The sequence below is a fragment of the Oryctolagus cuniculus genome, chromosome 4, assembly GCF_964237555.1.
Source record: "Oryctolagus cuniculus chromosome 4, mOryCun1.1, whole genome shotgun sequence".
In the NCBI taxonomy this organism is placed as follows: domain Eukaryota; kingdom Metazoa; phylum Chordata; class Mammalia; order Lagomorpha; family Leporidae; genus Oryctolagus; species Oryctolagus cuniculus.
Window position 1 is genome coordinate 174,730,405 of NC_091435.1, and position 26,661 is coordinate 174,757,065.

The 26,661-nt window shown below is 64.8% G+C and overlaps 1 protein-coding gene across 8 annotated transcripts in view; it reads right to left on the reverse strand.

Annotated features, from left to right (window-relative positions):
- Positions 1-369: 369 nt before the first annotated feature.
- SCN5A (sodium voltage-gated channel alpha subunit 5) overlaps positions 370-26,661 on the reverse strand; it is a 79,908-nt gene continuing 53,616 nt past the window's right edge. For 4 of the 8 annotated variants that reach the window (XM_070073050.1, XM_070073045.1, XM_070073048.1 and 1 more), the window contains 12 exons: positions 24,811-25,248; positions 23,813-23,971; positions 22,137-22,257; positions 21,441-21,595; positions 13,875-14,048; positions 11,395-11,517; positions 9,657-9,938; positions 8,156-8,209; positions 7,501-7,638; positions 6,560-6,664; positions 5,640-5,910; positions 370-3,064 (listed from right to left, as the gene is read on the reverse strand). In XM_070073050.1, the coding sequence (XP_069929151.1) occupies positions 1,824-3,064; positions 5,640-5,910; positions 6,560-6,664; positions 7,501-7,638; positions 8,156-8,209; positions 9,657-9,938; positions 11,395-11,517; positions 13,875-14,048; positions 21,441-21,595; positions 22,137-22,257; positions 23,813-23,971; positions 24,811-25,248 (3,261 nt within the window). In that variant the 3' untranslated portion in view covers positions 370-1,823. Of the gene's footprint in view, positions 3,065-5,639; positions 5,911-6,559; positions 6,665-7,496; positions 7,639-8,155; positions 8,210-9,656; positions 9,939-11,394; positions 11,518-13,874; positions 14,049-21,440; positions 21,596-22,136; positions 22,258-23,812; positions 23,972-24,810; positions 25,249-26,661 lie in introns of all 8 variants that reach the window. The other 4 variants (XM_070073049.1, XM_070073053.1, XM_070073051.1 and 1 more) reach the window with 2 other exon arrangements.

Genomic DNA, 26,661 nt, shown 5'->3' on the forward strand with positions numbered 1-26,661 from the left:
ATCAGGCGAGGCCGCCCAGGGGCACTGCTGTCCCCGAACAGACGAGGACCCGGCCACGGGAGGTCCTGCGGGGGGAGGCTGGCCACAGTGTGGTGCGGTGGACACAAAGGCCAGGAAGGCGGAGTCGGGCGTCGCGCCTGGGTGGCCACTGCGCCTCCCTGGCCTGATGCAGACCTGGCCAGCTCCCCTCAGTGCCCCGACCGGGAGTCCTGGAGGCAGGGCCGGCCGGGTCACTGTCTGGGGGCTGGCTGCTGTGCCCACACCCGACTCGCCCCTGACCCGCCTGGGCTCCCGGCTCTTCTGACGGAAGTGCTTCCGGTTCTCAGCGTCGTCCCAGCCCCGCCCCCACCCTTGGCAGACCTCAGCAGCGCAGAGCCCACACCAGGCCACGTCGGCCGTTTATTGGTTTGTTTGAAAAATAATGTATTTTACGGTACACAAAGTCGGGTGACAAGTACACGGTTCCCTCAGACAACAGCTGGCACGTGTCCCCCCCCCCCGCGTGTTCCACTGCTGCTGGTCACTGCAGTTCGGGCGGGAGTGAGACCCACGCTAAAAGCCCAGGAGTTGGGTCTCGCTCGACCCTGCCCTCGGCCACACCCCTGCAGCCGGCCCCGGGCACCTGTCTGACACAGGTTCCGGCTGTCCATGCACACGAAACCGCAGCCGCCGTCCTGAGCCCGCGTGCACCAGGGCCGGGCACCCTCTCCAAGCCTGGCCGGCTCGGGCCGAGACTTAGAGTCCAGGGGGCGGGCAGGGGCCTGGGGCGATGGCGGGGGCGGGGGCACGTAACACTTGACTGGCCGACACCGCCCCTCAGCACTGCCCCGAGCCTCGCCAGCGTCCAGGCCTCGGGCAGCTCGGCGAGGTAGGTCAGGCGGTGAGCCCGAGGTGGCCGCGAGGTGGACGCCCGAGGCAGGCGGGACCTGTCACCCCGGGGACGCGGTCTCCACCCTGAAGGATTTGCATGTGCTACGTGGGACTGGCAGCAGCGCAACAGGTCCTGGGGAGATTTCCCTGAAAACGCCTCTCACGGACCTGGGGGGGTGAGCTGGCCCCTCCCCCGCCCGCCCCCGGAAGGCCCGCACAGGCAGCAGCCGACCTCAGGGCTGTGCCAGGCCGTGTCAGGGAGCCAGGGCCGCTGCTCTGTCCGTCAGAGGCCCGGGCTCAGCCCTGCCCCATCCCACACTGGGCCTGGGAGAGGGGCCGGGGGCGGGGCCGCAGGACTCCCCGCCCCCACGTGGTCATTAGAGGGAACTGAGGCCCGTCTTTGGAGGGTGGATGGACCGCCGTGGCCCACACGGCTCGGCCTGCCGGGGAGGCTGCGGGCTCCCTCGTGCCTGTAATACTCCTGTAAGCCAGGAAGGGCGCCCCGGCCTCCAGGCGTCCACTCCTGCAGGGCCGACCCCGCTACTCTGAGAGCAGAGTTCTGGCTGCCCCCAAGACACCTCAGCCTAGGGCTGAGAGGCCGCCGCCGCCCACAGGAGAAAACCAAGAACCTTAGTTCTTTGCTCAAGTAAAAAAATATCAAATATAATAAATTTATGAAAGCCCATTCGCAACATAGTCTGTTTTCCATTCTTAGCAGCTGGCATGGGGTTTGCTTCTTGGAGCCCCTGGGTGCCCTCCCTGGGCAGGCCAGGCCACTGGAACAGGTGGGGCTCCGGGGGACAGGCTGGGTCCCCATCGCCCGCCGGTCCAGCTGCCCACCTGCAGCCACAGGGCCAGAACCACGGCCCCAGCAGGTGGCCCCCAGCGCGTGCTGGCTTGTCACGCCGCCATGGCCGCCTGTCGGCGCGTCCTGGCCAGCCAGGGGGCCAGGCTCACACGATGGACTCGCGGTCCCTGTCCGGAGACGGGGGGAAGTCGGCGAGCTCCTCGCTGCGGCTGCAGTCGGACGCCCGCACCGGGAGGTTATCGCTGGTGGCCCTGGTGACGCTGTCGTAGGACGGCGGGAAGGACGTGGAGGAGACGGAGGAGCTGCAGGGCGGGCCGGGGCTCCGGGCGAAGTGCTCGCTCATCGTGCGGGCCAGCAGGCCCTCGCGCTCGGGCGCGTCCTCCTCCGAGAGGCCGCCGCTGCCCGCCCGCTGCCGGAACAGGAAGGAGGCGTGCTTCAGGGAGCGCTGCAGCAGGTACCTGCGGAAGGCCCGCTGGATGACCGTGGCCGACACCTCCTCGTGCTTGCGGCGCAGCGTGGTGGTGATGGGCTCGTAGGAGATCTTGGACGGGTTGGCCGCCATGAACTTCTCCTCCATCTGGATCTTGAGGGCGTCCATCTCGCCCGACTCCCCCAGCACCCGCTTGGTGAAGGCGAACAGGATGTCCATGCAGTGGATGCGGTCCCCGCTCACCATGGGCAGGTCCATGCTGATGAGGCTCAGCTGGTTGGGCTTGGCGATGCGCAGCGGCTCCGACAGGGCGTCCGCGAAGGCCGGCAGGGCCGAGTACTCGATGAACTGCGTGGCCTCGGGGTCGAACTTCTCCCAGATCTCGTAGAACATGTCGAAGTCGTCCTCGCTCAGCGGCTCCGTGCTCTCCTCCGTGGCCACGCTGAAGTTCTCCAGGATGATGGCGATGTACATGTTGACCACGATGAGGAAGGAGATGATGATGTAGGTGGTGAAGAAGAGGATGCCCACGGCGGGGCTGCCGCAGTTGCCCCGGGAGCCGCTGCCGGTGGGCAGGCTGGGGTCGCAGTAGGGCGGCCCCGTGTTGAGGATGGGGCTGAGCAGGCCGTCCCAGCCGGCCGACGTGGTGATCTGGAAGAGGCACAGCATGCTGTTGGCGAAGGTCTGGAAGTTGAACATGTCGTCGATGCCGGCCTCCCACTTGACGTAGGCGAAGTTGGCCATGCCGAAGATGGCGTAGATGAACATGACCAGGAAGAGCAGCAGCCCGATGTTGAAGAGGGCGGGCAGCGACATCATGAGGGCGAACAGCAGCGTGCGAATGCCCTTGGCCCCGCGGATGAGCCGGAGGACGCGGCCGATTCGGGCCAGGCGGATGACGCGGAAGAGCGTCGGGGAGAAGAAGTACTTCTGGATGATGTCCGAGAGCACGGTGCCTGCGGGGACAGCACAGCCTGCGGCCGCCGGCCTCCCACGGCCCCGCCACCCCCGGGGGCCCGGGACCCGCGTCGCGGGCTCTGTCTGTGAGGACCCTCCCCCGCGCTGTGGAAGCCACCCCTGGCTCCTTCCCAGCACACAGCCGCATCCACGCCACAGGGGACTCGCCTGGCACCTGGGGAAGCCCAGCTCGGACCACAGCTCCTGCCTCGGAGCTGCCACTCTGCCAGGGCACCGGGACCGGCAGCCTCGAGGTGACCCCAGCCCGTCGCAGTGTTCTGCCGAGCCCAGATCTGTGTACACGGCGAGCGGAAGGAGGCCGGGCCCGAGAATCAGGGTCCCCCACTCCCGAGTCCCCAGCAACCCGGGGCAGGGGCTTGAAGGGGCACGGAGGTACCCGGGGGAGGGGCAGGCGTTTGGCCTAGGTGCTGGGCTCAACCCGGGCCTCTATTCTGACTCCAGCTTCCTGCTGGTGTAGAAACCTGGGAAGCAGTGGTGATGGCTCGCGAGGCTGGGGAGACCTGACCGAGTTTCTGACCTCCAGCTCCTGGGCCGTTGTGAGTATTTGCAAAGCAAACCAGTGGCGGGGACCCCTCGCTCTCTAAAGCTTGCGGGAGGAAGAGTGAAATGAGCTTGCCTGCCATGGCCCAGGGCCCCGCGGAGCCCCCACGGGTTGGCGGTGTCCAGTGCTTACTGCCAGTCAGGGATGCCCTGGTCTCCAAATGACGAAGCTCAGGGGACGTCCACCCAGTGGACAGCTGGGGCCCGACCCAGACACCCCGGCTCCCAGCCGGCCTCGCCAGGGTGGCCCAAGTGCCCGCGTCCCCGGGCATCCACGCCTGTCCCTCCAGGCCACCGCTCCTGCTGCCCGCACCTGCACTCCCTAAAGCTTCTCTCCAGTTCCCCTCCCCACCGCCCGGGGCCTCCCCCCATCTGCCACCTCAGCCCCATCCCTGTGCCCAAGGCACCCGTGGGGCTGAAGTCAAAGCCTGGGCCCTGGGCACAAGGCACCAGAGGAGAACTACAAACTTCTTCACCAAAATGGAAGACTTTGTGCTTTGAGAGATACAACCAGGACATCGAAGCCAAACTAAACCAAACCAACGCCAAGACCAGGAGAAAATACATGCAAGCCGTATTGATAAGGGACTAGCATCCGGCACACCATCAGTCCCCGGGGCAGTGCAGGCCCCCCCCCCCCCCCCCCCCCGCCTCCGGGGCAGGTGTTTCCAGCTCCTTAGGAGAGCTCTGATAAGGACACCAGCAGGTGTTGGCAGCCCCACCCGGAACACCGTGGAGCCGCTCGGACAAGCTAGGACAAGTCTGGCAGGACTCAAAACTTTGGATGCATGGTTGCCAGGGAAAGGCGGAGTGACTACTAAGTGGGCGGAGTCTGGGAGGTGCAGACCACACAGGTGACAGCCGCCCGGCTCTGCACACACTGAAGACCAGAGTGCAGCGCTGACCTTCCTGTGGAAGTCACGCTCTCTCAGTGAGCTGTTCCGTAAGGCAGCGCTGAGGCTGAGACACGTGGGTAAGGGTCCTCTCTCCACTGTGCCTCCTGCGACACTGACATCACCAGGGGCCCTGAAGGAGCCTGCCACATGCCCTGGTGGTGAGATTCTAGAATGTTCCAAGTACCGCAGTGTAGCCCAGTGGCTTGCTGCCACTCACTCCCCGGGACTCAGCTCAGCCTGCCCCTGCTCAACCAGGAGCGCGGGTGTTCCTGCGGGAGGGCAGGAGGCCGCCACAGCACTCACGCCCTTTCCTACCCCACTTCAGCCTCCAGCCTCCCGAGCAGCCAGAGCTGAGCCCCAGGGGCCCCGGGATGCGGCCAGGACGGGGACCTGAGCCGCGTGCTCTCTGGAGGTCAGCACACACATGTGGCCCCCAGTGTGTGTGGGGGGGAGGGAGGGAGAAAGAAGGAGAGGGAAAGGGAGAGGGGGAGAGGGAGGGGGGAAGAGAGAAGGGAAGTGAGAGGGAGGGAAAAAGGGAGAGGGGGAGAGAGAAGGAGGGAGAAGGAGATGGGGAGAGGGAGGGAGAGGGAGATGGGGAGAGGGAGGGAGAGGGAGGGAGAGGGGAAGTGAGAGGGAGGGAAAAAGGGAGAGGGGGAGAGAGAGGGAGAAGAGAGGGTGGGAGAAGGGTAGAGGGAGGGAGAGGGGGAGAGGGAGGGAGAGGGGAAGTGAGAGGGAGAGGGGAAGTGAGAGGGAGGGAAAAAGGGAGAGGGGGAGAGAGAGGGAGAAGAGAGTGTGGGAGAAGGGGAGAGGGAGGGAGAGGGGGAGAGGGAGGGAGAGGGAGGGAGAGGGGAAGTGAGAGGGAGAGGGGAAGTGAGAGGGAGGGAAAAAGGGAGAGGGGGAGAGGGAGGGAGGGAGAAGGAGGGAGAGAGAGGGAGGGAGACGGAGGGGAGAGGGAGAGAGGGAGGGAGAAGGAGGGAGGGAGATAGGTGGAGAGGGAGAGGGGGAGAGGGAGGGAGGAGGGGTGCGGAGGAGGAGGAACAAGCGCTTGGCACTGCAGACACCCAGCTTGGGGTGAGGCCTGCCCCGCGGCAGCCCACGCGCCGGCCTGCGCACCCACCCACGATGGACAGGATGACGACCACGAAGTCGAAGATGTTCCAGCTGTTGGTGAAGTAGTAGTGGCGGAGCGCGGCCATCTTGATGATGCACTCGCCCGTGAAGATGGCCACGAAGAGCAGGTTGATCTTGGTCAGGACGCTGACCTTCTCGGGGCTCTGGTCGTCCGTCTCCACCATCATGGTGACCATGTTCAAGCAGATGAGAAACATGATGGTGACGTCGAAGGCCTGCTTGGTCACGATGTCAAACATGAAGCCCTGGTACTTGTTCTGCAGGGACAGGGACACCGTCTGGGGCGGGCTCACAGGGCGCTCGGACGGGTGGCCCCAGGGAGGCCCCGCCCCCGCCGCCCTCTGGGCCTCCTCCCAGGGTCTCCGGGATGGGCTGCCCTGCCCTGCTGTGCTGTGCTTTGCTTCCGGCTGCCAGGTCTGAAGGCTTCCGGTCAAATCTGGACTTTTCTCCCCCGGCTGCCCCCAAAGTAATGTGCTTTCTCTACCCTATTTACAGAATCGATGTCATTTATTCCACTAACTACACTGTGCGCGTCGTCTTCAGCTGTCATCCAGCCCAAATCGTTTTGGGGAGAGAGAAGAAACAGACGACACACGTGCACACGCACGCACACACACGCGTGTTTTTCAAGAACGGGTGGATTGGGCTGGGGGGGGGCGTTCAGCCCAGCAGGGGCCCGGCAGCTCCCCCCTGACCACATGGACGGTGCCAGACCAGGGGCCGCCCTGCTGTTGCCTCCCCTGGCGACCCAGGAAGGGCAGGAGGGGGCTGGCTCCGAGGCCGCCTGCCGTCCCGCCTGCAGGGCTGAACCCTCCGTGCCACGCCTCCAGGCGCACCCTTGATGGGGCTGCAGGGCTGTGAGGCGCCTCCAGGGCTTCCCTCCGCCCCACCTGGCGCCCGCCTCACCAGGGGCCGCGGGATGGGCTTCTGGGGCTTCTTGGAGCCCAGCTTCTTCATGGCGTTGTAGTACTTCTTCTGCTCCTCCGTCATGAAGATGTCCTGGCCCCCTAGGTGCAGAGGGACAGGCACAGCCTCATCCTGGGGGTCCGGGGTCCCGGAGCCACCCGCCTCCACGCTCCCTCTCCGGGTCGAGCAGGCGGGTCCCTGTGCTCAGCCAGAAGTCCTCCCCCACACCTGCGGGTCTCTGCCCCTCCCCCACACCTGCGGGTCTCCGCCCCGCCCCCACACCTGCGGGTCTCCGCCCCGCCCCCACACCTTCCTTAGCAGGGTCTCCGCCCCGCCCCCACACCTGCCTTGGCAGGGTCTCCGCCCCTCCCCACACCTGCCTTGGCAGGGTCTCCATCCCCTCCCCCACACCTGCCTTGGCAGGGTCTCCGCCCCGCCCCCACACCTGCCTTGGCAGGGTCTCCGCCCCTCCCCCACACCTGCCTTGGCAGGGTCTCTGCCCCTCCCCACACCTGCCTTGGCAGGGTCTCCGCCCCGCCCCCACACCTGCCTTGGCAGGGTCTCCGCCCCGCCCGCCCTGAGGTCTCCCTGGGTTTGTGATGTGCACATCAGAGCCCGCCTGTTCGCCCTCCCCTTGCCCATCTCGGCCAGTGCTGGGTCCTCTCCGCCCACTAACTAGGTCTGCTTGCATCCAGGCACAGCCCCTCTGATGGACAGGGTGGGACCTTGGCCTCTGCACGGGCCCCACCCACGACCCCCTCCCCACACGAGGGAGCGCCCGGCCTCCCCCGGCTTCGCTCTGATAGACGAGGAGGGGGCGCCCTCCCCTCCCCCAGGAAGAAGCCTGCGCGCGCCGCAGGGAGGGGAGCCGAGGCCCAGAGCCGAGGGGCGGCCCGGCCACGCCCAGCCCGGGCGGGGGGGAGGGCCCGTGCTCCACGTATCTTCTTCTTCTGCTGGTTGAAGTTGTCGATGATGACGCCGATGAAGAGGTTCAGGGTGAAGAAAGACCCGAAGATGATGAAGATGACGAAGTAGATGTACATGTAGAGGTTGTTCTCCCACTGGGGCTGCTCTTCGTACTGTGGGGGGGAGCAGGGGCGGTCAGACGGCCGGGGCTGGCGACGGCTGGCGGGGCACCCACTCCCGAGGCCTGCCCAGAGGGAGTGTGTGTGCATATGTGTGTGTGTGTGCGTGTGTGTGCGTGTGTGTGTGCGTGCATGTGTGCGTGTGTGTGCATGTGTGCGTGTGTGTACGTGCATACATGTGTGTGTGTGTGTGTGTGTGTGTGCGTGCCAGGGCTGGACCGGGGCGGGGGGTGGGGGGCATGAGGCTGTCTGGCTTCAGTCCCTGCACCACTGGGGCTCCTCCCAGGTCTGTCAGGGTGATGGGTGGGGTGCAGGGGCGACAGGAAGGTTCTCTTGCTTCCACGCACCCTCCTGGTGGAGCCACACGGAGCTGAATTTGCAACCTTGGACGTGCGGGAGACCACGCGGCCTTGCCCCAGGGCCAGGCCTGGCCACTTCACACAGGCAGAGCCTCCGCGTGCCCCTGCTGGGCTGGGCTTCCGGTGCAGGCCTGCTCCCCGGGGACACTTACCCCCCGGGAGTCCACAGCCGCGTACATGATGTCCATCCAGCCCTTGAACGTCGCCTGGGAAGAGAAGACGGCGCTCAGACTCACGGCCTCTGTCTCCGAGCTGCACAGAGGGCCAGGAGAGAGCCCACCCCACCCCACGCCCCCCCTCGGCAGTGGGCAAAGTGCCCTGTGGAGGGCTGGGGTGGTGGGGAAGCAGCTGGCCGGCCCTCCAGGGCGGCCGTGCCGTGGGGAGCAAGCTCTCGACCGAGCGGAGTCTGACGGGGCCTCCGGGTCTGCATCCCAGAGCCCACTACAACTCAGGGCCCTCGCAGCGGGTGCCAGGGACAGACGGCGGGGACTGGGGTGCTCTGCTCCCCAAATCCCTGGTCGCTGTGTGGGCCCGTTTCTCCGGGGTGAAGCCTCCCCCAGCACAGTGCAGGGACGGGAAGGCAGACACGGCCGACACAGGTGCCCCAGGCACGGATGGTAACAGCACCGAGCGGCGAGCTCGCTCTGGGTAGCAGCGCCTCTGTCGTCACCATCAGGTCTCAGTTCCGGGAAGTGAACTGGTTAGTTTCACAAGATGTCTGCAGGCTGCACAGATGGCGGCTCTGTAGCGCACAACTCCCACGGAGTAGAAAGGAGGCTGACCTAAGGCAGGGCCCTGGTCGCTCTGTCTGCCCCGTCCAGGCTGTGCGGAGAGGCAGAAAGAGCCCAAGAGACGGGCTCAGGGGAGAGAGCGCCCGCCCGCCCGGGGAGTCAACACCCAGCCGCGGGCTGAGCCTCCCTCCCAGCACAGGCTCTCTGAGTTCTGAGTGGAGGCCGAGGCTCCCACAGGAGCGCCACGCAGCGCCGGGGCCAGCGGCCCCCGCCTGCACAGACAGCCCCGGGACCACTTGGAAACGGCAGAGGGCCGGCCCCGGGATGGGTGGATGTTCCCGAGGCCTTCCAGGGCCCGTGGCTCTGTCTGGAAAGGGGGCGGAGCTCAGCTGCATCGGGCGTTAGCTCCACTGCCCGCTAGGGCGTCTCTGTGGGGGAGGCGGGGGCGTGAGTGGATGCGCAGGGGGTCTCCAGGTGAGGCTCTGCTGAGCGCCCGTCGCCCTGGGGCCCAAGCGTGGGGTGGGGGACAAGCACCTCGCATCTGCGTGCGTGCTGGCTGGGCGCCTCTCTGGGGTGCAGGCTAACCGTGGGTCACGTCGTGGTTCATGCTGTAACACTGACACCACCAGGCCCGCCAAGCCTGGGGGGACCGTGTGTTTGAACTCTGCCAACACTACCGGTCTTGCACATCAAAGATGGAGGCCAGCACAGTCTTGTCGGCAGTCCCTGTGCCACTGCCGGACCACCTGCCAGGGTTCTGGTGCCCGGGCGTGCATCCTGGGCAATGCGGCGTCTGCTCTGGGACTGAGATCCTGGGCATCGTCCCAGGAGCCCGGGCAGACCCACGTGGCCCCACTGCCCCCTCCTGCCCACCCCCGGGGAAGGCGCATGGGAGGAAGGAGTCCCTCTCTCCAGCACTCACCACCTGCAGAAGGGCCAGGTAGCCGGCCCCCACGTTGTCGAAGTTGACCTTCACCTTGGTCCAGTACAGCTCGCCGGTCACGTTGAAGGACTCGCACTCGCTCTTGTTGTTCACCACGGTGTGGTTGAGAGGCACGTCCCCCTCCGTCTGGTTGATGCACCTGCCGAACTTGCCGGCGAACAGGTTCACGCCCATGATGCTGAAGATGAGCCAGAAGATGAGGCAGACGAGGAGGACGTTCATGATGGACGGGATGGCGCCCACCAGGGCATTGACCACCACCTCGAGGGGACAGAGAGGGGGCTCAGCTCCCGCGGGCGCCCACGGCGCAGGCCCCTTTTGACGGAATTCCCTGGCTGCGGGGGCTGTGGGGCGGGGGCTCGGATCCTGCGGTCGCAGGAGAAGCCAGGAGTGCACAGCTCCCGAGCACACCGGAACTGGGATCCCCTCGTGGCCTCGCCCTGCCTGCCCTGTGCCCTTCCAGATCCGAATAGCCGGCTCTGGAGCTGCCCGAGGGCGAAGGGCCCGTGGAGACGTCTCCAAACCTCGGGCCTCAGCCTGGCGGCTCTTCCCTTCTGAGCGAGGCTTCTGGTTGACCCTGGGGTTGCTGCTTCCGGGACGGATGGGTGTCCCCGCTCAGTGCCCAGCAGGTGCGCTGAGGGCTCTCCAGCGCTCCGGAGCCAGACAGGGGACGTGGGTGCCCCTGTGCCGCCTGCTCCCCAGGGAGGGGGCTCTCAGGCCCTGGGATGCCGGCCTCTGGCTTTTCCTCTAAGCCCACCACACCCAGGAGAGGCCTCCCCGGAAGATGTTCTGGGGTGCCCGCCTTGGAGGGCCAGGCATATGCTTGCCGCGGAGACTGGAGGGGAAGCGGTGGGCTGTGTGGTGTGGCTGGCTGGGGGTGCTGCTCCCCACGAGGCACACAGAACCCGGGAGTAGCGCAGGAAACCCAGCTGTCAAGGGCCCTGGGCTCCCCATGGGGCGAGGGGGCCACAGCCCAGGCCTTCCTGGCCCCTGGGGTCTCCCTGCTCCCAAAGAGGCCCTGACCCGAGAGGTGGTGTTCACTGGTGGACGGTTTGTGTCTCGGCGACACTGCAGTGTGGACAAGGCTCAAGCCGCCGGCCGGCCGGATGGGGAGCTGGGTGCTGGTGCCTGCTCTGTGGGCGCGACACCAGGTGGTGTCTCCCGAGGTGTGCGCCTCGCTGTGTACACAGCGCAGCAGACACAAACACACACACACGCTGTTTGTCTGTGATGAGTGTCCTGGCCTCACGGGCTCACTTTCCCTGGTGCTGTGTGCTGACTTGGGACACGCATGGGGTCTACGCTGAGAGCAGTGCAGCGCTGTGCAGCCCGCACCTGAGCGCTCCGTCCTGCCAACCACAGGAAACGGCCGGGCCTCGGCTGGCTGCCTGCTCTCTCCCGCACACGGGGGAAGAAGCGTGCGCCTGCCCAAGGCAGGGGACGCACTTGGCCACACACAGTGGAACACGCAGCAGAAGCAGGGCCCCGGGGCCGCCAGGGTGGGGCTGGGGGCCGGGCGTCTCACCCTCCCCTTTGCCCAGTGCCGTCCCTCAGGGCTGTAGGCGACAGCCTGGGGGGGCTCTACGCCCTGGGGACCTCCCAGCCCAGTCGTGCCTCCCTGGAGGTGCTGGACCACACCAGTGGAGGCCCCTCAGTGAGCAAGCTGAGTCTGGGGGTGGGGGTCCCTCGGTGTGCCCACCTCCCACTCCCCTCTTACCCTCATGCCCTCAAATCGGGACAGGGCCCTCAGGGGTCGGAGTGCGCGCAGGGTTCGAAGTGACTTGATGGGGCCCATCTCGGAGAAGCCCAGTGTGTTGGCCACCAGGCTGACGAGCGAGACCTGGGGGGTGGGGGCACAGCGGAGGTGGGGAGGCTGGCACGGGGGGTGCAGGAGCAGGCCTGCCCTGCCCTGCCCTGGGCCAGACTTCCCGGGGCCCAGGAAGCTGGTGTGAGCCTCTCCCGAGAGCCTGGGGTGCGCTCTGTGCCAGCCCCACCACTCCTGGGACGTGGGGTCCTCGCCCCATCCCAGAGGCGCGAGTACTGCGGCCCAGAGCCGCCCTGCTGCCCTGGCAGAGCGGGGACAGGGAGGCTGGGGCTCCTGGTCCCCATCAGCCGTCGTCCTCCAAGTCACGTTCCGGGGCTGTCCCGCCCTCCCTGGGGAAGCAGCCCGGGCTGAGCACAGGGAGCAGTGGGGGCGCGGCGGCGGGGGGGCATGTCCCCAGAGCCGCACCTGTCACAGACCAACATCTTCAGAGAAGGGAAGCCCGGAGCCTGAGCCTCTGTCCCCGCCAGGGCACTGCCCCGTGACACTTTATCCTCTGAAAGCCCTGCGCGCATCCGTCCCCTCCCGCTGCCCCTGGCTGGGAGCACCCTGACCCGCCCTGCCGTGGCCAGCGCCACTGCCCAGGGAGCACCCGGAGGAGGGGCTGGCAGAGGACCGGGAGCAGGGAGACCCTGGGATTGGCATCTGTGCTGCCCACACTCAGCCCCGAGGAGGCCAGGCCGGGGTCCCCACGGCTGGAGGGACAGGCGGCCTCTCCCCGGTCCCGCAGGCCTGTCCTTTCTGAAGCCCGCCCCAGCCGCTCCGACCAGCTGCCCGCCACCAGCCTCCTCTCCGTCTCCCGCCCACGTCTCACCCGTCAGGATTTCCTGTTGGCTCTGCCATCAGAACACAGCAGACACCCCAGCGCTTACTCACCGCGCCAATGGCCGCCGCCCAGGCCAGGCTGCGGTCAGGTCGCCCCTGGTGAGGCGCCGGGGCTCCCGACTCCTCTTCCTGCTGCCACCTGTGCCACCCCGCCCGGCCTCCCCGGCACCGCGGCCCACCGAGGACCCGGGTCAGCTCACAGTGCTCTGCCCCAGACCTCCCGGTCCCTGCCCGAGTCACTCTGCGTGGGAGCCCAAGTGCTCTCAAAGGCGCCGCCCACCTCACCGGGCACTAGCTGGCCGCCTCCCTGCCCACCCCTGTGCCCCGGCCACTCTGGCCTCCTTGGAGTCCCTCCAGCGTGCCAGGCTGATGGCTACCACTGGGAGCACCCCACTGGCAGGTGCAGGGGCTTGGGGGTGGGCTCCCTGCTGCAGGCCACCATCCTGCGAAGCTGCAGGACCAGCTGAGCCACCAGGGTCCCAGGCCCTCCCATAAGCCCTCCCTCCCAGGGCTGGGCCTGGCCAGGCTGCCCAGGGCACCTGGGGCTCCTCCCTCCCAGGGCCGGGCCAGGCCGGGCTGCCCAGGGCACCTGGGGCTCCGCCCTCCCTCTGTCCACCTGGCCCCTCTTGCCCCAGCACTGGCATCCCCTTGGTCACTGGGGGTGACGGACAGAGGCCCCAGACTGGAGGTCCAAGGACCTGGGTCTGTGTCTCCACACATCCTCTCCAACCTGAGGAGCCTCCCCTGTCCCAGCCACCCATGGCTTGGCCTCCCGGTCAGTGCTGGTGGCCAAGGCCTGGCCCCCGGCCTCGGAGTTTTCTCCAGGAAGAAGAGCCCCTGCAGGTGCACGGGGCCTCGTGTCCAGCTCAGGGGGTGCTGGCAAACACTTCACCCTTGCAGTCTGAGTCCTGCTGTTAATCCACCTGCCCTCCGTGAGCCTCGTCTTCCCAGACCCCCAGCTACTCCCCGACCTGCACTCTCCCACCCCCAGCTACTCCCTGACACCAGCTACTCTCTGATACCAGCTACTCTCCTACCCCCAGCTACTCCCTGACCCCCATCTACTCCCATCTACTCCCCAACCCCCGGCTATTCCCCAACCCCAGCTACTCCGCAGCCCCCAGCTACTCCCTGACCCCCAGCTACTCCCCCACTGGGCTGTGCTTAGGACCCATCAGGCCCTGCGTTCATCCTGCTCGGCACGCAGCGGTGTCCGGGGCCTGGTGACTGGGCTAGGGGCTGCCAACCGAGTGCTCAGAAGACAAGGAGTTCCCGCCCGGCCTCCCAGCACTCACGGCCACCGCGGGGTCCAGCCCAGCCCAGCACTCACGGCCACCGCGGGGTCCAGCCCAGCCCAGCCCTGCTGGAGGGCAGCCTCTCTCTGTCCCTGAACTGCGGCCTGCCCGGTGGGCCAGGCGGACACAGCGCACCCTCCTGCCCTGGCCCCCGCTCCCGCTCCCGGGCTGCCTTCCCCCAGAAGGGTCCAGCCCTCCCCTGTAACTGGGGTTCTGACGCAAGGCCCGGTCCCCTGCCCCCGCCCCCGCACTCACGGCCACGATGAGGAAGTCCAGCCAGCACCAGGCGCTGGTGAAGTACTTCTTGAAGCCGTAGGCCACCCACTTGAGCACCATCTCCAGCACGAAGACGTAGGTGAACATCTTGTCGGCGTACTCCAGCAGGGCCTTGATGGCCTTGCGCTCCTCCAGGTAGATGTCCTCGAAGGCCTGCGGGCGGGCGGGACAGGCACAGCCGCGTCCTGACCGCCGCCCCAGGCCCCCTTCTGCACCCACTGCTGCCGGGGGGGGGGTGGGGGGCGGGGAACGGAGGGGAGGCGGGACAGCACACCTGTGCCCTGACCGCTGCCCAAGGCCCCCTTCTGCACCCACTGCTGCCCGGGGGGGTGGGGGGTGTGGGGAACGGAGGGGAGGCGGGACAGCACACCTGCACCCTGACCGCTGCCCAAGGCCCCCTTCTGCACCCCTTCTGCCCGGGGGGGGGGGCGGGGAATGGAGGGGAGGCGGGACAGCACACCTGCGCCCTGACCGCTGCCCAAGGCCCCCTTCTGCACCCCTTCTGCCCGGGGTCGGGGGCGGGGAATGGAGGGGAGGCGGGACAGCACACCTGCGCCCTGACCGCTGCCCAAGGCCCCCTTCTGCACCCACTGCTGCCGGGAGGGTGGGGGGCGGGGAAAGGAGGGGAGGCGGGACAAGGCACTCTGGGGGGCGGGGAATGGAGGGGAGGTGGGACAGGCACAGCTGCGTCCTGACGGCTGCCCCAGGCCCCTTTCTGCACCCCTTCTGCCCGGGGTGGGGGGCGGGGAATGGAGGGGAGGCGGGACAGGCACACCTGTGCCCTGACCGCTGCCCAAGGCCCCTTATGTACTCACTGCTGCCCTGGGGGGCGGGGAACGGAGGCGAGCTGCCCACAGAGGCCGGCGTTGGCTCAGGTCAGTGCACCTGCCAGGGTGAGGCCGCACCGGGGGACCCACAGTGGCCCCCCAGAGCTGTGGGCAGTCAGGCGGACTGCACAGTGAGGGCCTCTTCCCACCAGGAATGGGCAGTGCCAGCTCTGGGCTGATGCAGTGCTGTGAGCATCTCCCCCCCCTTGACAAGGAGAGGGTGTGCAGGCTCGGCCCTGGCTCTGTGCTGGAAACCACGTGAAACCTACTTTTCATTGCAAACAACGCTGGTTTCCAATGAGTAAATCATTGGGGGTGGTGCCGTGGTGTAGTGGGTAGAGCCGTCGCCTTCGACACAGGCATCCCATATGGGTGCTGGTTCGAGACCTGGCTGCTCCACTTCCTGTCCAGCTCTCTGCTGTGGCCTGGGAAAGCAGTAGAAGATGGCCCAAGTCCTTGGGCCCCTGCACCCACATGGGAGACCAGAAGCTCCTGGCTTCAGATAGGCTCAGCTCTGGCCGTTGTGGCCCCCTGGGGGATGAACCAGCGGATGGAAGACCTCTCTCTCTGTAACTCTGCCTTTCAAATAAATAAATTTTCAAAAAATCCATTTTGCCCCTAAATTTTGTGGTTTCATTGTTTTACATTACAATTTAATTCTTAAGCCATTTATGTGAAGGCAGAGGAAAGGAGGGAGGGTAGGAGAGAGGGAGGCAGAATGAGAGCGAGTTCCAATTCGGTGATTCACTCCCCAAATACCCACAATGGCTCAGGCTGGACCAGAGCCAAAGCCAGGAGCTGGGAAGGAGCAGAAACTCAATCCAGATCTCCCACGAGGGAGAACGCGGCGACCTGAGCCACTGTGACGGCCTCCCAGGGTCCGCGCTAGCGAAGCTGGGGTCGAGAGCTGAAGCGCAGGAAGTCCAGGTGCTCCAAGGTGGGACAGGGGTGCCCTGACGGCAGGCTACATGGCTACTCCACACAGTCCAGTAAGAAACCAGGATCTAGGTCATGTTGGTTGGGAGTAAGACACAGATTTTAATATTTTCAGAGTAGCACACCAACTGTCCCAATACTTTAAGAATCCCCTTCACTGATTAAAAATCAGCCTTATTATATACTGTGCTTATTTATTTATTTGAAAGGCAGAGTTACAGAGCAGGGGGGAGGGAGACAGGAGAGAGGGGAGAAGGGAGAGAGGGGAGAGAGGAGAGAGAGGAAAGAGCAGAGAGAGGAGAGGGGAGAGAGGAGGGGAGAGAGGAGGGGAGAGAGGGGAGAGTGGAGGGGAGAGGGGAGAGAGAGGAGAGGAGAGAGGAGGGGAGGGGAGAGAGGGGGGAGGGGAGAGAGGGGGGAGGGGGGAGGGGAGAGAGGGGGGAGATCTTCCATGCCCTGGTTCACTCCCCAGATGGCCGCAACGGCTGAGGCACTTGGGCCGTCCTCCGCTGCTCTCCCAGGCACGTCAGCAGGGAGCTGGACCGGAAGTGGGGCAACAGCTCTGTTGACGCAGGTGTATTCAGGCCTCCCGGTGGGGAGATTCTAATGCTCTCTGTCTCCTGGACTCGCATCACAGGGTTTTCCTTGAACACTGATTTTGAAGATAAACTCTAGCATTGTTTTGTCAATTTACCTAAAAAAATGTTTTGGGAAATTTGTTGTTACTGCATTGGCTTTATTAATCACTTCAGGAATATGGAGTCTCTAAAAATTTTCATTTTATTTGAAAGGCAGGGAGACGGAGAGGTGCTCTATTTGCTGGTTCACCCCTCCGCTGCCCACAGCAGCCAGGACTGTGTCAGGCTGAAGCCAGGAGGCTGGAACCCAACCTGGGTTTCCCAGTGGTGGCAGGGAGCCAAGCACTTGAGCCATCGCCTGCTGCCCCCCCCCCCCCATTGCATCAGCAGGGGGCTCGGCAGCTGGTGCGTAAGCCAGCAGCTTCCACACGGGACCCACAGCACCAGACTCCTGTGCCACACGGAGACCTGGGACCAGGCTCTGTCTGCTCTTACACTCCTTAGACGGCTCTGCCATTGCCTGCACATGTCTACATTTCTTGCCAGTTTCTCCAGTTAGTTTACCTGTATGGTGCCTGGTGGGTAAGGAATATTTAAGAAACGTTACTCATGATTAAACGGTTTCTGCCAGCATAAAACTGTAGCGGCGGCTGGCGCCGCGGCTCACTAGGCTAATCCTCTGCCTAGCGGCGCCGGCACCCCGGGTTCTAGTCCCGGTCGGGGCGCCGGATTCTGTCCCGGTTGCCCCTCTTCCAGGCCAGCTCTCTGCTGTGGCCCGGGAGTGCAGTGGAGGATGGCCCAAGTGCTTGGGCCCTGCACCCCATGGGAGACAAGGAAAAGCACCTGGCTCCTGGCTCCTGCCACCGGATCAGCGCGGTGTGCCGGCCGCGGCAGCCATTGGAGGGTGAACCAACGGCAAAGGAAGACCTTTCTCTCTGTCTCTCTCTCTCTCACTGTCCACTCTGCCTGTCAAAAAACAAACAAACAAAAAACTGTAGCGGCGATAATTTTTCATATTTTTATTTTATGCCTGGCCATATAATGTTTTTAATAGGTTTTGAAAATTTTAGCTGATTATATTATCTACAAATAATGATGTGTTTCTATTTCTATTATTTTAAACTCTTGCTCTTGTATCCAACTAATTGTACTGACGGTGATTCTTCTGTTATCCAATTTTTATACAGTGAGTTTAATTTTCTTAATAAATTGCACTATTTCAAGACTATTACTAAATACTGAGCAGTCACAAATGCGCATTTTCTCATCCTTGGATTTAATGAAAATGTTTCAAATGATTTAGTACTAACGACAGTGACAGAACTTGAGAATCAATTTTTCACTAAATTAGGAAAAAATGTTTTACTTCTATTTCTTTTTGACCAGAGTTTAAAAACCTGGCATTTGGCCGGCGCCGCGGCTCACTAGGCTAATTATCCGCCTGCGGCGCTGGCACCCCGGGTTCTAGTCCCGGTCGGGGCGCCGGATTCTGTCCCGGTTGCCCCTCTTCCAGGCCAGCTCTCTGCTGTGGCCCGGGAAGGCAGTGGAGGATGGCCCAAGTGCTTGGGCCCTGCACCCGCGTGGGAGACGAGGAGAAGCACCTGGCTACTGGCTTTGCAGTGTGCCGGCCGCAGCGCGCCGGCCATAGCAGCCATTTTGGGGGTGAACCAACGGAAGGAAGACCTTTCTGTCCATCTCTCTCACTGTCCACTCTGCCTGTCAACAACAACAACAAAGCCTGGCATTCATTGAGATGATGGGATGGGTGTCCACGTCTGTCGTATCTGCATGATGGCTTTCTTGACTTGGTACCATTGCCATTTTAGAATATATCCGATTAGGACATTTAGTCTTTGACATTCATTGCTGGAGGCTACCTGAATGCATTTTGGTTGTGACTTTGAATCACTCTTGTTAAGTGTGGCCTGTGGTTTTCCTTTGGTTTCCTTGAGGTTTTAAAAAGCAGCATTAGAACTAATTTTAAAATAATTTAGGGGGCTGGCACTGTGGTATAGCAGCTAAAGCCGCCGCCTGCAGTACCGACATCCCATGTGGGTGCCAGTTTGAGTCCCGGCTGCTCCAGTTCCAATCCAGCTCTCTGCGATGGCCTGGGAAAGCAGTGGAGGATGGCCCAAGTCCTTGGGTCCCTGCACCCGCACAGGAGACCTGGAAGAAGCTCCTGGCTCCTGGCTTTGGATCAGCACAGCTCCAGCCATTGCAGCCATCTGGGGAGTGAACCAGTGGATGGAAGACTCTCTCTCTCTCTCTCTCTCTCTGCCTCTTACAACTCTGCCTTTCAAACAAACAAATCTTTAAAAATAATTTAAATAGTTCCCATCCTTTTCTATGTTCTAGAATACTTTAAGCAGGATAAGAACTCTTTCTTTCTTGAGAATGGGAAAGAATCTGACCCTTAGAGATGTGAGATGGGGTCAGCTACTGGATCGCCTCTTTATTTTCAAATTTCAAGGATTTGTTTTTGAAATGTACATTGTTTTATAAGTCTTATATGTTTTATTAGTTTTCTAATGCATTAACTTATGTATTTTTATTAATTACTTCTTTCGGTTTCCTCAAGATTGTTTTGTTATTTTGTAATCTTTCGGGTTATAAATGTATTCATACTCTATTTAATAAGCATTAAGTCCACGAATTTTCCTTTCATTGCAGCTTTGACTGCATCCGACCTTCAGGGCTCTGAGTATTGCTACAGTCCAGCTTCCCTCCAACCCCGTCGCGGCTTTTTTCTCTACTCTGGTTTTGTTATTTTTCTAGTAAAGGTGGGCAGAATTGGCTGCGTCACCATCTCTGATGGACAGCACACTGGTGTCATTGCCCCCAAACGGTACTCTTGATTCCATGCCTCCACTGAGCGCCCCTGAACTGCTCCCAAACTGTTTTGTTAGATGCAAGGGCTGCTTAAGGAAGCCTACATTGTTCTGTTTCTGGCATTTCTTGCAGCTTCCTTATCTGTGAAGATGGCTTAAATAGAACCCCACTGACAGGTGGCTGTGATAGCCCCATGAATCAGTGCCTGTGAAGTGCTCACAACAGTGGCTGAGCCGGCGCCGCAGCTCACTAGGCTAATCCTCCGCCTTGTGGCGCCGGCACACCGGGTTCTAGTCCCGGTCGGGGCGCCGGATTCTGTCCCGGTTGCCCCTCTTCCAGGCCAACTCTCTGCTGTGGCCAGGGAGTGCAGTGGAGGATGGCCCAGGTGCTTGGGCCCTGCACCCCATGGGAGACCAGGAGAAGCACCTGGCTCCTGCCTTCAGATCAGCGCGGTGCGCCGGCTGAGGTAGCCATTGGAGGGTGAACCAACGGCAAAGGAAGACCTTTCTGTCTTTCTGTCTCTCTCTCTCTCTCACTGTCCACTCTGCCTGTCAAAAAACAAAACAACACAACAAAACAGTGGCTGCACTCGGTGCTGCCGTTTCCACGGCGATGTGAGGGCAGCACATGGAGCAGGTGCGTGTTCAGGGGGCACCGCCCAGTTCCTGACCTGGATGTGTCGAGGGTGACGGGTGCAGGTCTCCCCGTGTCCTGCCACTTCCCCTTCCCTCTCTGAGGGTCTGGCCCGAGTCTGCGTGCTAGGCGAGCCCAAGCTGCACACATTGCAGTTACACTCCCACTGGAGGTTGGCTCTCCAATCCAACCTTTGTCGATACTAACAAAAGCCAGTCCAGTCTGTGTTGTGTTGTCCATGCCCGCCTGGTTCAGTGTTTAATACTCACTGAGAATATTCTGCAGTCGCCTGGTTTCGGGTCTATCATTTGGAAGCACATAAATGAAGTGTTTCTGTTTCTGTTTTTGTTTTTTAAATCCACCAGAGTCCTTTTCTTCTAAAAGGTGAATTTTATCCAGTTATAGTTATTATCCAAACACGATGGTCATGCCTCTGCCATATTACTCCCTGTTTCTATGTTTCCCTGTTGCTTCTTTTTTCTTTTATCTTTGGCAGTAGGATCTCTGTTTTCTCAATTTTCCTTCCCTCAGCAGTTTGGAAGGGATCTGGCTTGCTTTCTGCTACCAAGCTGGCAACTTTAATGACGCCCTCAGCCTCCTCTTCCTCTGTGCACCACTCCAGGCGCAGTGCCTGGCGGGCAACCCGAGGCGCGTGGAGCTTGCCAAGCCGCCTCCTCGTGCACGCCTGGCCACGGGCCCCTCCACAGCCACGCCACGGGGCCGGGCCGCCCTTGCCTGCGGCTGTGTAAAAACAAAACTCCCCAGTGTGTTGTCAAAGCGTCCTTCTCTGAGGCGCAGGGCCCTGGCCACTGGTAAAACAGCCGGCGCTGCAGGCCCGCTCTGCAGCAGGGGCGGGGCTGGGCGGGAAGCTGGGTGCAGCAGGGACAGCAAGGCGGGAGGAATGCAGCTTCGAGTCCGGGGCCGTGCACTGCTCTGCGGTCAGGTCACTGCCCCTGGCTGCCGATCCACGGGGTTTGCACCTGTCCAGCAGCACAGGTGTCTGCCCGTCCTGGGCCAGAAACGTCCCTGCTTCTGCCTTCTCCATCCCCGGCCCCGCTCACCAGCACCTCCCAGAGCCTCTCCAGGGCGTCCCATGTCCGGACAGCAGGGCAGGGTGCGTGGAAGCCAGATGGGGCACCTCCAGAGGGCCCTGCGTGCCTCCTGGCCTCACCAAGCACCCCTGCCTCCCACAGCCAGCTCCGCACGCTTCCTCCAGGGAGCCTTCCCGGATCGCTTCCCACGGCCTCCCGTCACCCGGCCCTCTCCCCTTGCTGAGATCTCTCTTGTGCTCTTTCAAACCAGCTTCATCTGGTTCCCCAGCTGACACAGGGAGGGCTGGGGTCTCCTCTTCCCGGTGCTCCCCTCCGGCTCATGGGGCTACACAGGAGGAGAGTGTGGACGCTCACGGAGCCAGTGGAAGGTGGAGACGAAGGACTGCCTGCCAGGGTTCGAATGTGGCCCTGCTGCTGCAGGGAGGGAGCTTGGGCGAGGCAGGGCAAGTCTGCCCAGAGGGCTGCGGTGGGGGTGCGCGGCCCCGGGAGGGGTGGGTGAGCTGGGGCCTGCCTGCCAGCCCACGCCGCTCACTCCACGGCAACGCGAGTGTCGCACAGCGCTGGTGGGGGGCTGGTCGGCAGGGCGGGCTGCGAGCCCCTCCTGAATGTGTGGGCTGCCCCCCGCTGCGGGGGCTGAGTCCCTGTCCCAGGTCCTGGCCCTGCCCCCCGCCCCTCCCCGGCCCGGGAGGTTACCAGCGCCCCACTGCTGAGCAGGATCATGAAGATGATGAAGCTCTCGAACCAGCTGTGCTCCACGATGCGGTAGCAGGTCTTGCGCAGCCGCCACCAGACCTTCCCCGGGCCCTGTGTCACGTCCACTGCACAGCAGGGGCAGCGCCGGACACAGCCTGCAGAGGAGGGGGAGGGTCAGCCGCAGCCCAGGGCCTGAAGGCAGAGGCTGGATGGGGAGGGGGTGGACTGGGGACGCTGCCCGGGACCACACCCCCAGCAGGCGGTCTGAGGAGTGGGAATGGGCGGACAGCCTGGCAGGCCTGGGCAGGGGTGGGCTGGCGCTCGCCTGGGAGCCCTCCCCAGGGCGGTGTTGGGGATCTCCGGGGCACCTGTCCCTGCAGCCTTGGGAAGGGTAGACCCTGGTGACGCCCCCATCGGTGCACCTGCTGTGGGGACGGCGCTGTCCACGCCACCGATCAGGAAGCACGGCCAGCCACCACCCTGGTCTTTGCAGAGGTCTGCTGGGGGCCGGGCACGGCGCCTCGGCCTGGCGGGACGGCGGGAGCCAGCCCAGTGCCTGCCGGGTGGGCCACACAGTGTCGCCTGTCCTGGGCAGCTGCCCCACACAGTCACAGGCAGGTGGAGGAAGCCCAGAGTCCCAGAGGGCTGGGGCGGGCAGGTCCCTGTGGGCGGGGCTGAGGCTGGGAGGGGCGGTACCTTCGGTGAAGCAGTCCTCCGGGTCCCGGACGTCCTCGCCCAGGTCGGGGATCTGCTCCATCAGGTCAGCGGTGTTGGTCATGTCGGCCGTGCTGCCCTCCGAGTAGCTGTCCTCGTGCGTCTGCGGGCAGGGGCGAGCGTGTGGGCTGGGCTGCGGCCTCCGGGGGCCCGGGAGCTCCCTCAGGGGCAGCGCTCAGACCACTGGGCAGCCCCCACTGCACACCCAGGACTTCGAGGAGAGGAGAGGGACCTGCCACACCGCCACCCGGGGCTGCTCGGGGCTGCTGTGTACGCGGGTGGGGGTGGAGCTCTGGGGATGGGAACAAGACGGACACGGGGTGGCAACGTGGACACACACCGGGCCCTGGACACACACACAACACATCCAGCCCTGGTCACAGCCAGGGAGTGGGCACACGCAGCCCACGCCACGTGTGCTGGGCTCCGCGGCCCCGACCGCCACGGCCTCCTGACAGCAGCTGTTAGAGACGCGTCCACACACGGGGCGCCCCGTGCAGGCACCCTGCCACGTGCAGCCGTCTACACCGGCTGCTTTGCTCGCCTCTCCGCCACAGATCGTCTTTAGCCAGGGAGCTGCTGTCCCTGGAAACAGCCCCGGGGCTGTGACCCAACGCAGGGCGGCCAGCACGCGCTGACTTTCCCCAGAAAGTCTGTGGGAAGTGCAAACAGCGAAGAAACTGCGTGGATGCCACCTGCATGAACCTCCACCGTCCTCCTCGTGCCTGGGTGGGACACGGCGGCCACAAGCTTGGCCGCAGCCCCTTCCTGGCCCTGCCTCCCTCGCTTCCCAGGGCTCCCCTGGGAGTGCGCCGCCTGCAGGAGGCCTCGGTTCACGCGCTGCTCCCCACGCTCCCGTCTGGAGCCCACAGTGGCAGGGCAGGGACTCCCCCTCTTGCGACCGGCTCCCCACGTCCACTCGGAGGGGCTCCTCGCAGAGCCCGGCGTCGCCGCGCACCCCGGGGCGCGAGCTCTCCAGCTCTCCAGTCACAGCCCAGGTCTCAGCGTCTGCTCTCCGTTTCTGAGCTGTGCGCCGGGGCAGGGCCGGATCCGGGGGAACGCAGGGCCTGCTGCCGCGTGCCGGGCAGACCCGTGGCCCCCAGGGTTCCCTCCCATCTCCCTGCCGCGCCCTGCCTGGCACCGGAGCCTACGCGAGTGCGTGGGACTGTCGTGCAGGAGGGAGGCCAGGCTGCAGGCCAGCAGCACCAAGCTCGGCTGGGGGGTGGCGTGGGCCGCCGTCCCTGAGCTCGGGACGTGCTGGCGGGGGCCACAGGTACGGGGGGGGGGGTGGCGGGGGCTGCGGCTGTCCCAGCCACGCTGGCACCTCCTCCAGGGACGCGGATTTTTATGTTAAAGCTCCCGATGCCTGGAGGGGGCGGCCAGCGCACAGTGCAGCCCTTCGTGGTTGGAGCGAAGCCCACAGCCCCCGCCTGCCGGTGCAGGGGAGGAGCAGTGGTGGCCTCAGAGCCCCTCAAGTCCTCTGCAGCGGGGTACGGGGGCTCACAGGACACACAGGACCAGACACAGGGGCAGAGGCTGGGGAGGGCTGTGGGGCCGGCTGCTTCCAGAACACAGTCCGTCCCCTCTCTCCATGACAGCCCGGGACCCTCCACCCCGGCTCGGGCCCAGGCAGCAGCGGGGACAAGCGGTGGTGTTACCTCAGGGCACCCAGCAGCCCCGGCCTCCGCTGGCCGCCGCTGCCACCCGTCGGCCCGAGACGCACTGGCCTCGGCCTCGGAGGAAGCCGTCTCTGACACCCGGCTCCAGGCCCTGGGCTCCGGGGGGCCCTCTGGGTCGCCAGACACGGGCTGGGATTCCTGCCAAAGAGACCCCAGCCCGTGAGGTCTGCACCCACACAGCTGCTGAGAGCGTTTCCAAGGCCCTGTCCCTGAAAGTGAGACCCCACCTGCCCTTGACCTCCCCGCCCCGGCCTCTCCCCGGGTGCCCTTTGGGCAGGCAAGCAGGTCCAGGCAAAGGGCCCCTGGCCAGCCCAGCCTGCGCCCCTGCCCTGACCCCAGCCAAGGTGATGCCAGCTCAGCCTGCTGGTGATGCCACCCAGGAAACACGGGAGACTCCGTCCGAGTTCCCACGGCGCCCTCGGCTTGCCCGCACCCTGCGCGCACACACACCGGCCCCAGAGAAAGGAAGGAGGCAGCTGGACCCCACTCCCGCACTCAAGTGAAACAACAGGCTGTGGCCCTGGCCAGGCCACTGCCCCCCCTTCCCCAGCCACCACAGCCCCCAAGGACCAAGACGGGCAGCTGGGACCACAGGGAGGCTGCAGGAGGCGGGACTGGGCCCGGGGCAGCCGGTGAGTTCCACACACAGCAGCAGGCGAGGGAGCGGCCCCGGTGACCAGACAAGCTGCTGGAGCCGGGCTCAGGCCGCGGTGAGGCTGTGTGGGGGTGGGCACGGTCTGCTGGGTCTCAGTGTTAAAAATAACGGGTTGGGAGATAAGATAGTTCCGTCTCCGACACCTCTGTCTTGGGGGTGCTTATTTTTAATCTCCGAAGTAGTCCCGGGCGTGGGAGGAGGGGAAGGGCCAGGCGGGGGTCAGTGACCTGCCGGGGGCCCCTCTCTCGCCGTGCCTCAGTCTCCCAGAAGGTATACTGAGCGGCCCACGACCCCTGGACTCCGGGGCCGGCTGGGGGCTCACCGGCTTGCTGGAGTCCTCCTCCGAGCCCAGGCTGTCATCCTCGCCCTCCTCCGGGTCCTCCGTGTCCGACTCAGCCACGGCGATGGGCACGCACATGGGCTCCGGGTCCCCGGGCGCACCCTCGCCGGGCCGCCTGCCTTCCTCGAACCGGGTCTCCTTGTGGGCCGGGGGTGGCTTCTCTGCCTCCGGGGGCGGCGGGGAGCTGGGGGCGGCCACGCAGGGGGGCAGCGGGCCGCAGGTGGCCAGGGCGGTGGGCTTGGGCGGCCGGCGCAGCAGCCCGCGGCAGCAGTCCCGGGCGGTCCGCCTGACGAAGCGCAGGCCCCGCTGGATGCGGGCCAGGGCCAGCTGCAGGTTGTTCATCTCCCCGTCTTCGTCGGGGGCCGTGAGGTTGTCGGCGCTGAAGGAGCTGAGCAGTAGGGCCAGGAAGAGGTTCAGGACCTGCCAAGGCGACCGGGCGGACTGCTGGGGGCTCTGCTGGGGGCTCGCCCCCAGAGCCCCCCGGGCCCCGCCCACACCCTCCGGACCGTGGAGGATTTAGCTGTGGGAGCGACACAGCTTCTGCTCCCCACCCCGCTGTGCTCGGGGGGATGGTTGGAATCCAGGGTGTTCACACCCAGGTCCCGGTCCGTGGCTCGGGTTCTGAGGGGCACAGGGCTCTGTCCTGGGAGGTGGGAGTCCAGCTCACCCGGGAGCTGCCCCAGCTCTGGGGGCTTTCCTGGGAAGCAGCCACGAGTGTGACGGGGAAGGGGAGGGGCCTGCCTCGGAGCCCCCAGTCCCCGTGTGCCAGGTGAGGGCAGCCCTGGGCACCCAGGCTGACTGTGCACTCAGTGGGGGAGAGGTGCTGGGTGCGAGGGGAGGGGGCGGGCGGGTGCTGCCGAAAGGGCAAGGCCACGGCCCCGCAGGACACCGGGGCAGCTGGGTGCAGGGCCCCCGGCCTCTGGGCTGTGCCGCACTACTGCCGGGTGTGGGGCCACCTGTGAGCGTGCAGCGGCTCTGGCCTCTGCTGGGAGGGACTTCGCGCTGGGCTTGGTCATCACTACCCCCGCCCCGGGCCAGACACCCCAGAGCCACAGCCTCCCCTGGGGCCTTGGTCTCTTCATCCCTCCCGTGGCTGTGGGGGGCCGCCCTGTCAGAGACATCGCTCGCCGCAGCCCCCCGCCGTCAGCAGGCTGGGACTGTGGATCCTCATGAGCACGCCAGGCCTCAGCAGCCCAAGGGCCTTGGGTTTGGACGGTAACGCACATTCGTGTGGACGGCGCGGGGGCTGGGAGGCGGGGCCTCCTGCTAGCTCTGCAGGCCGATGATCGCTTCTGACACCGGGCAGCCCGGTCACCCTTCTCGGGTCATCCCTGGGGCCAGGCCACGTGACGCTGTTCAGAGCTGCACTGACCGCCGTCCTGGCCCGGGCCCCTGTCCCCTCGGCCCTGCCTGGCCTGCGTCCCCTGCCCTCCGGGAGTCTTGGCCCAGGCTGGGGGCCGAGCAGGGGGCAGCGCTGTCCACCCACGCAGGGCTCCAGGGCCTCCCTGTCGCCGGCTTCAGAAGTGCAGCCGCGGGCAGGGCTTCCCGTCAATCACCTGCGGCTCATCACTCCCCATTTCAATGGCAAGCTTGCTCCCGCCCACGCTGCCGGCAGCAGCCCAGTTCCTGAGGCTGCGTGGGCTGCGTTAGCTTCTCCCTTCCAGCAGCCTCTAAGCTGCGGTCCCCAGGCAAGCCCGCGGCCCATCACAGGGCTCCGAGGGGCGGCTCAGCCTGGCCCCAGGCCGAGGGCTTTCTCCTCGGAGCAGCCGGGTTGGCCAGTGCAAGGGGTCAGAGCGGCTGGGTGAGGGGCCCAAGGCCTGGACTCCAGGGGCC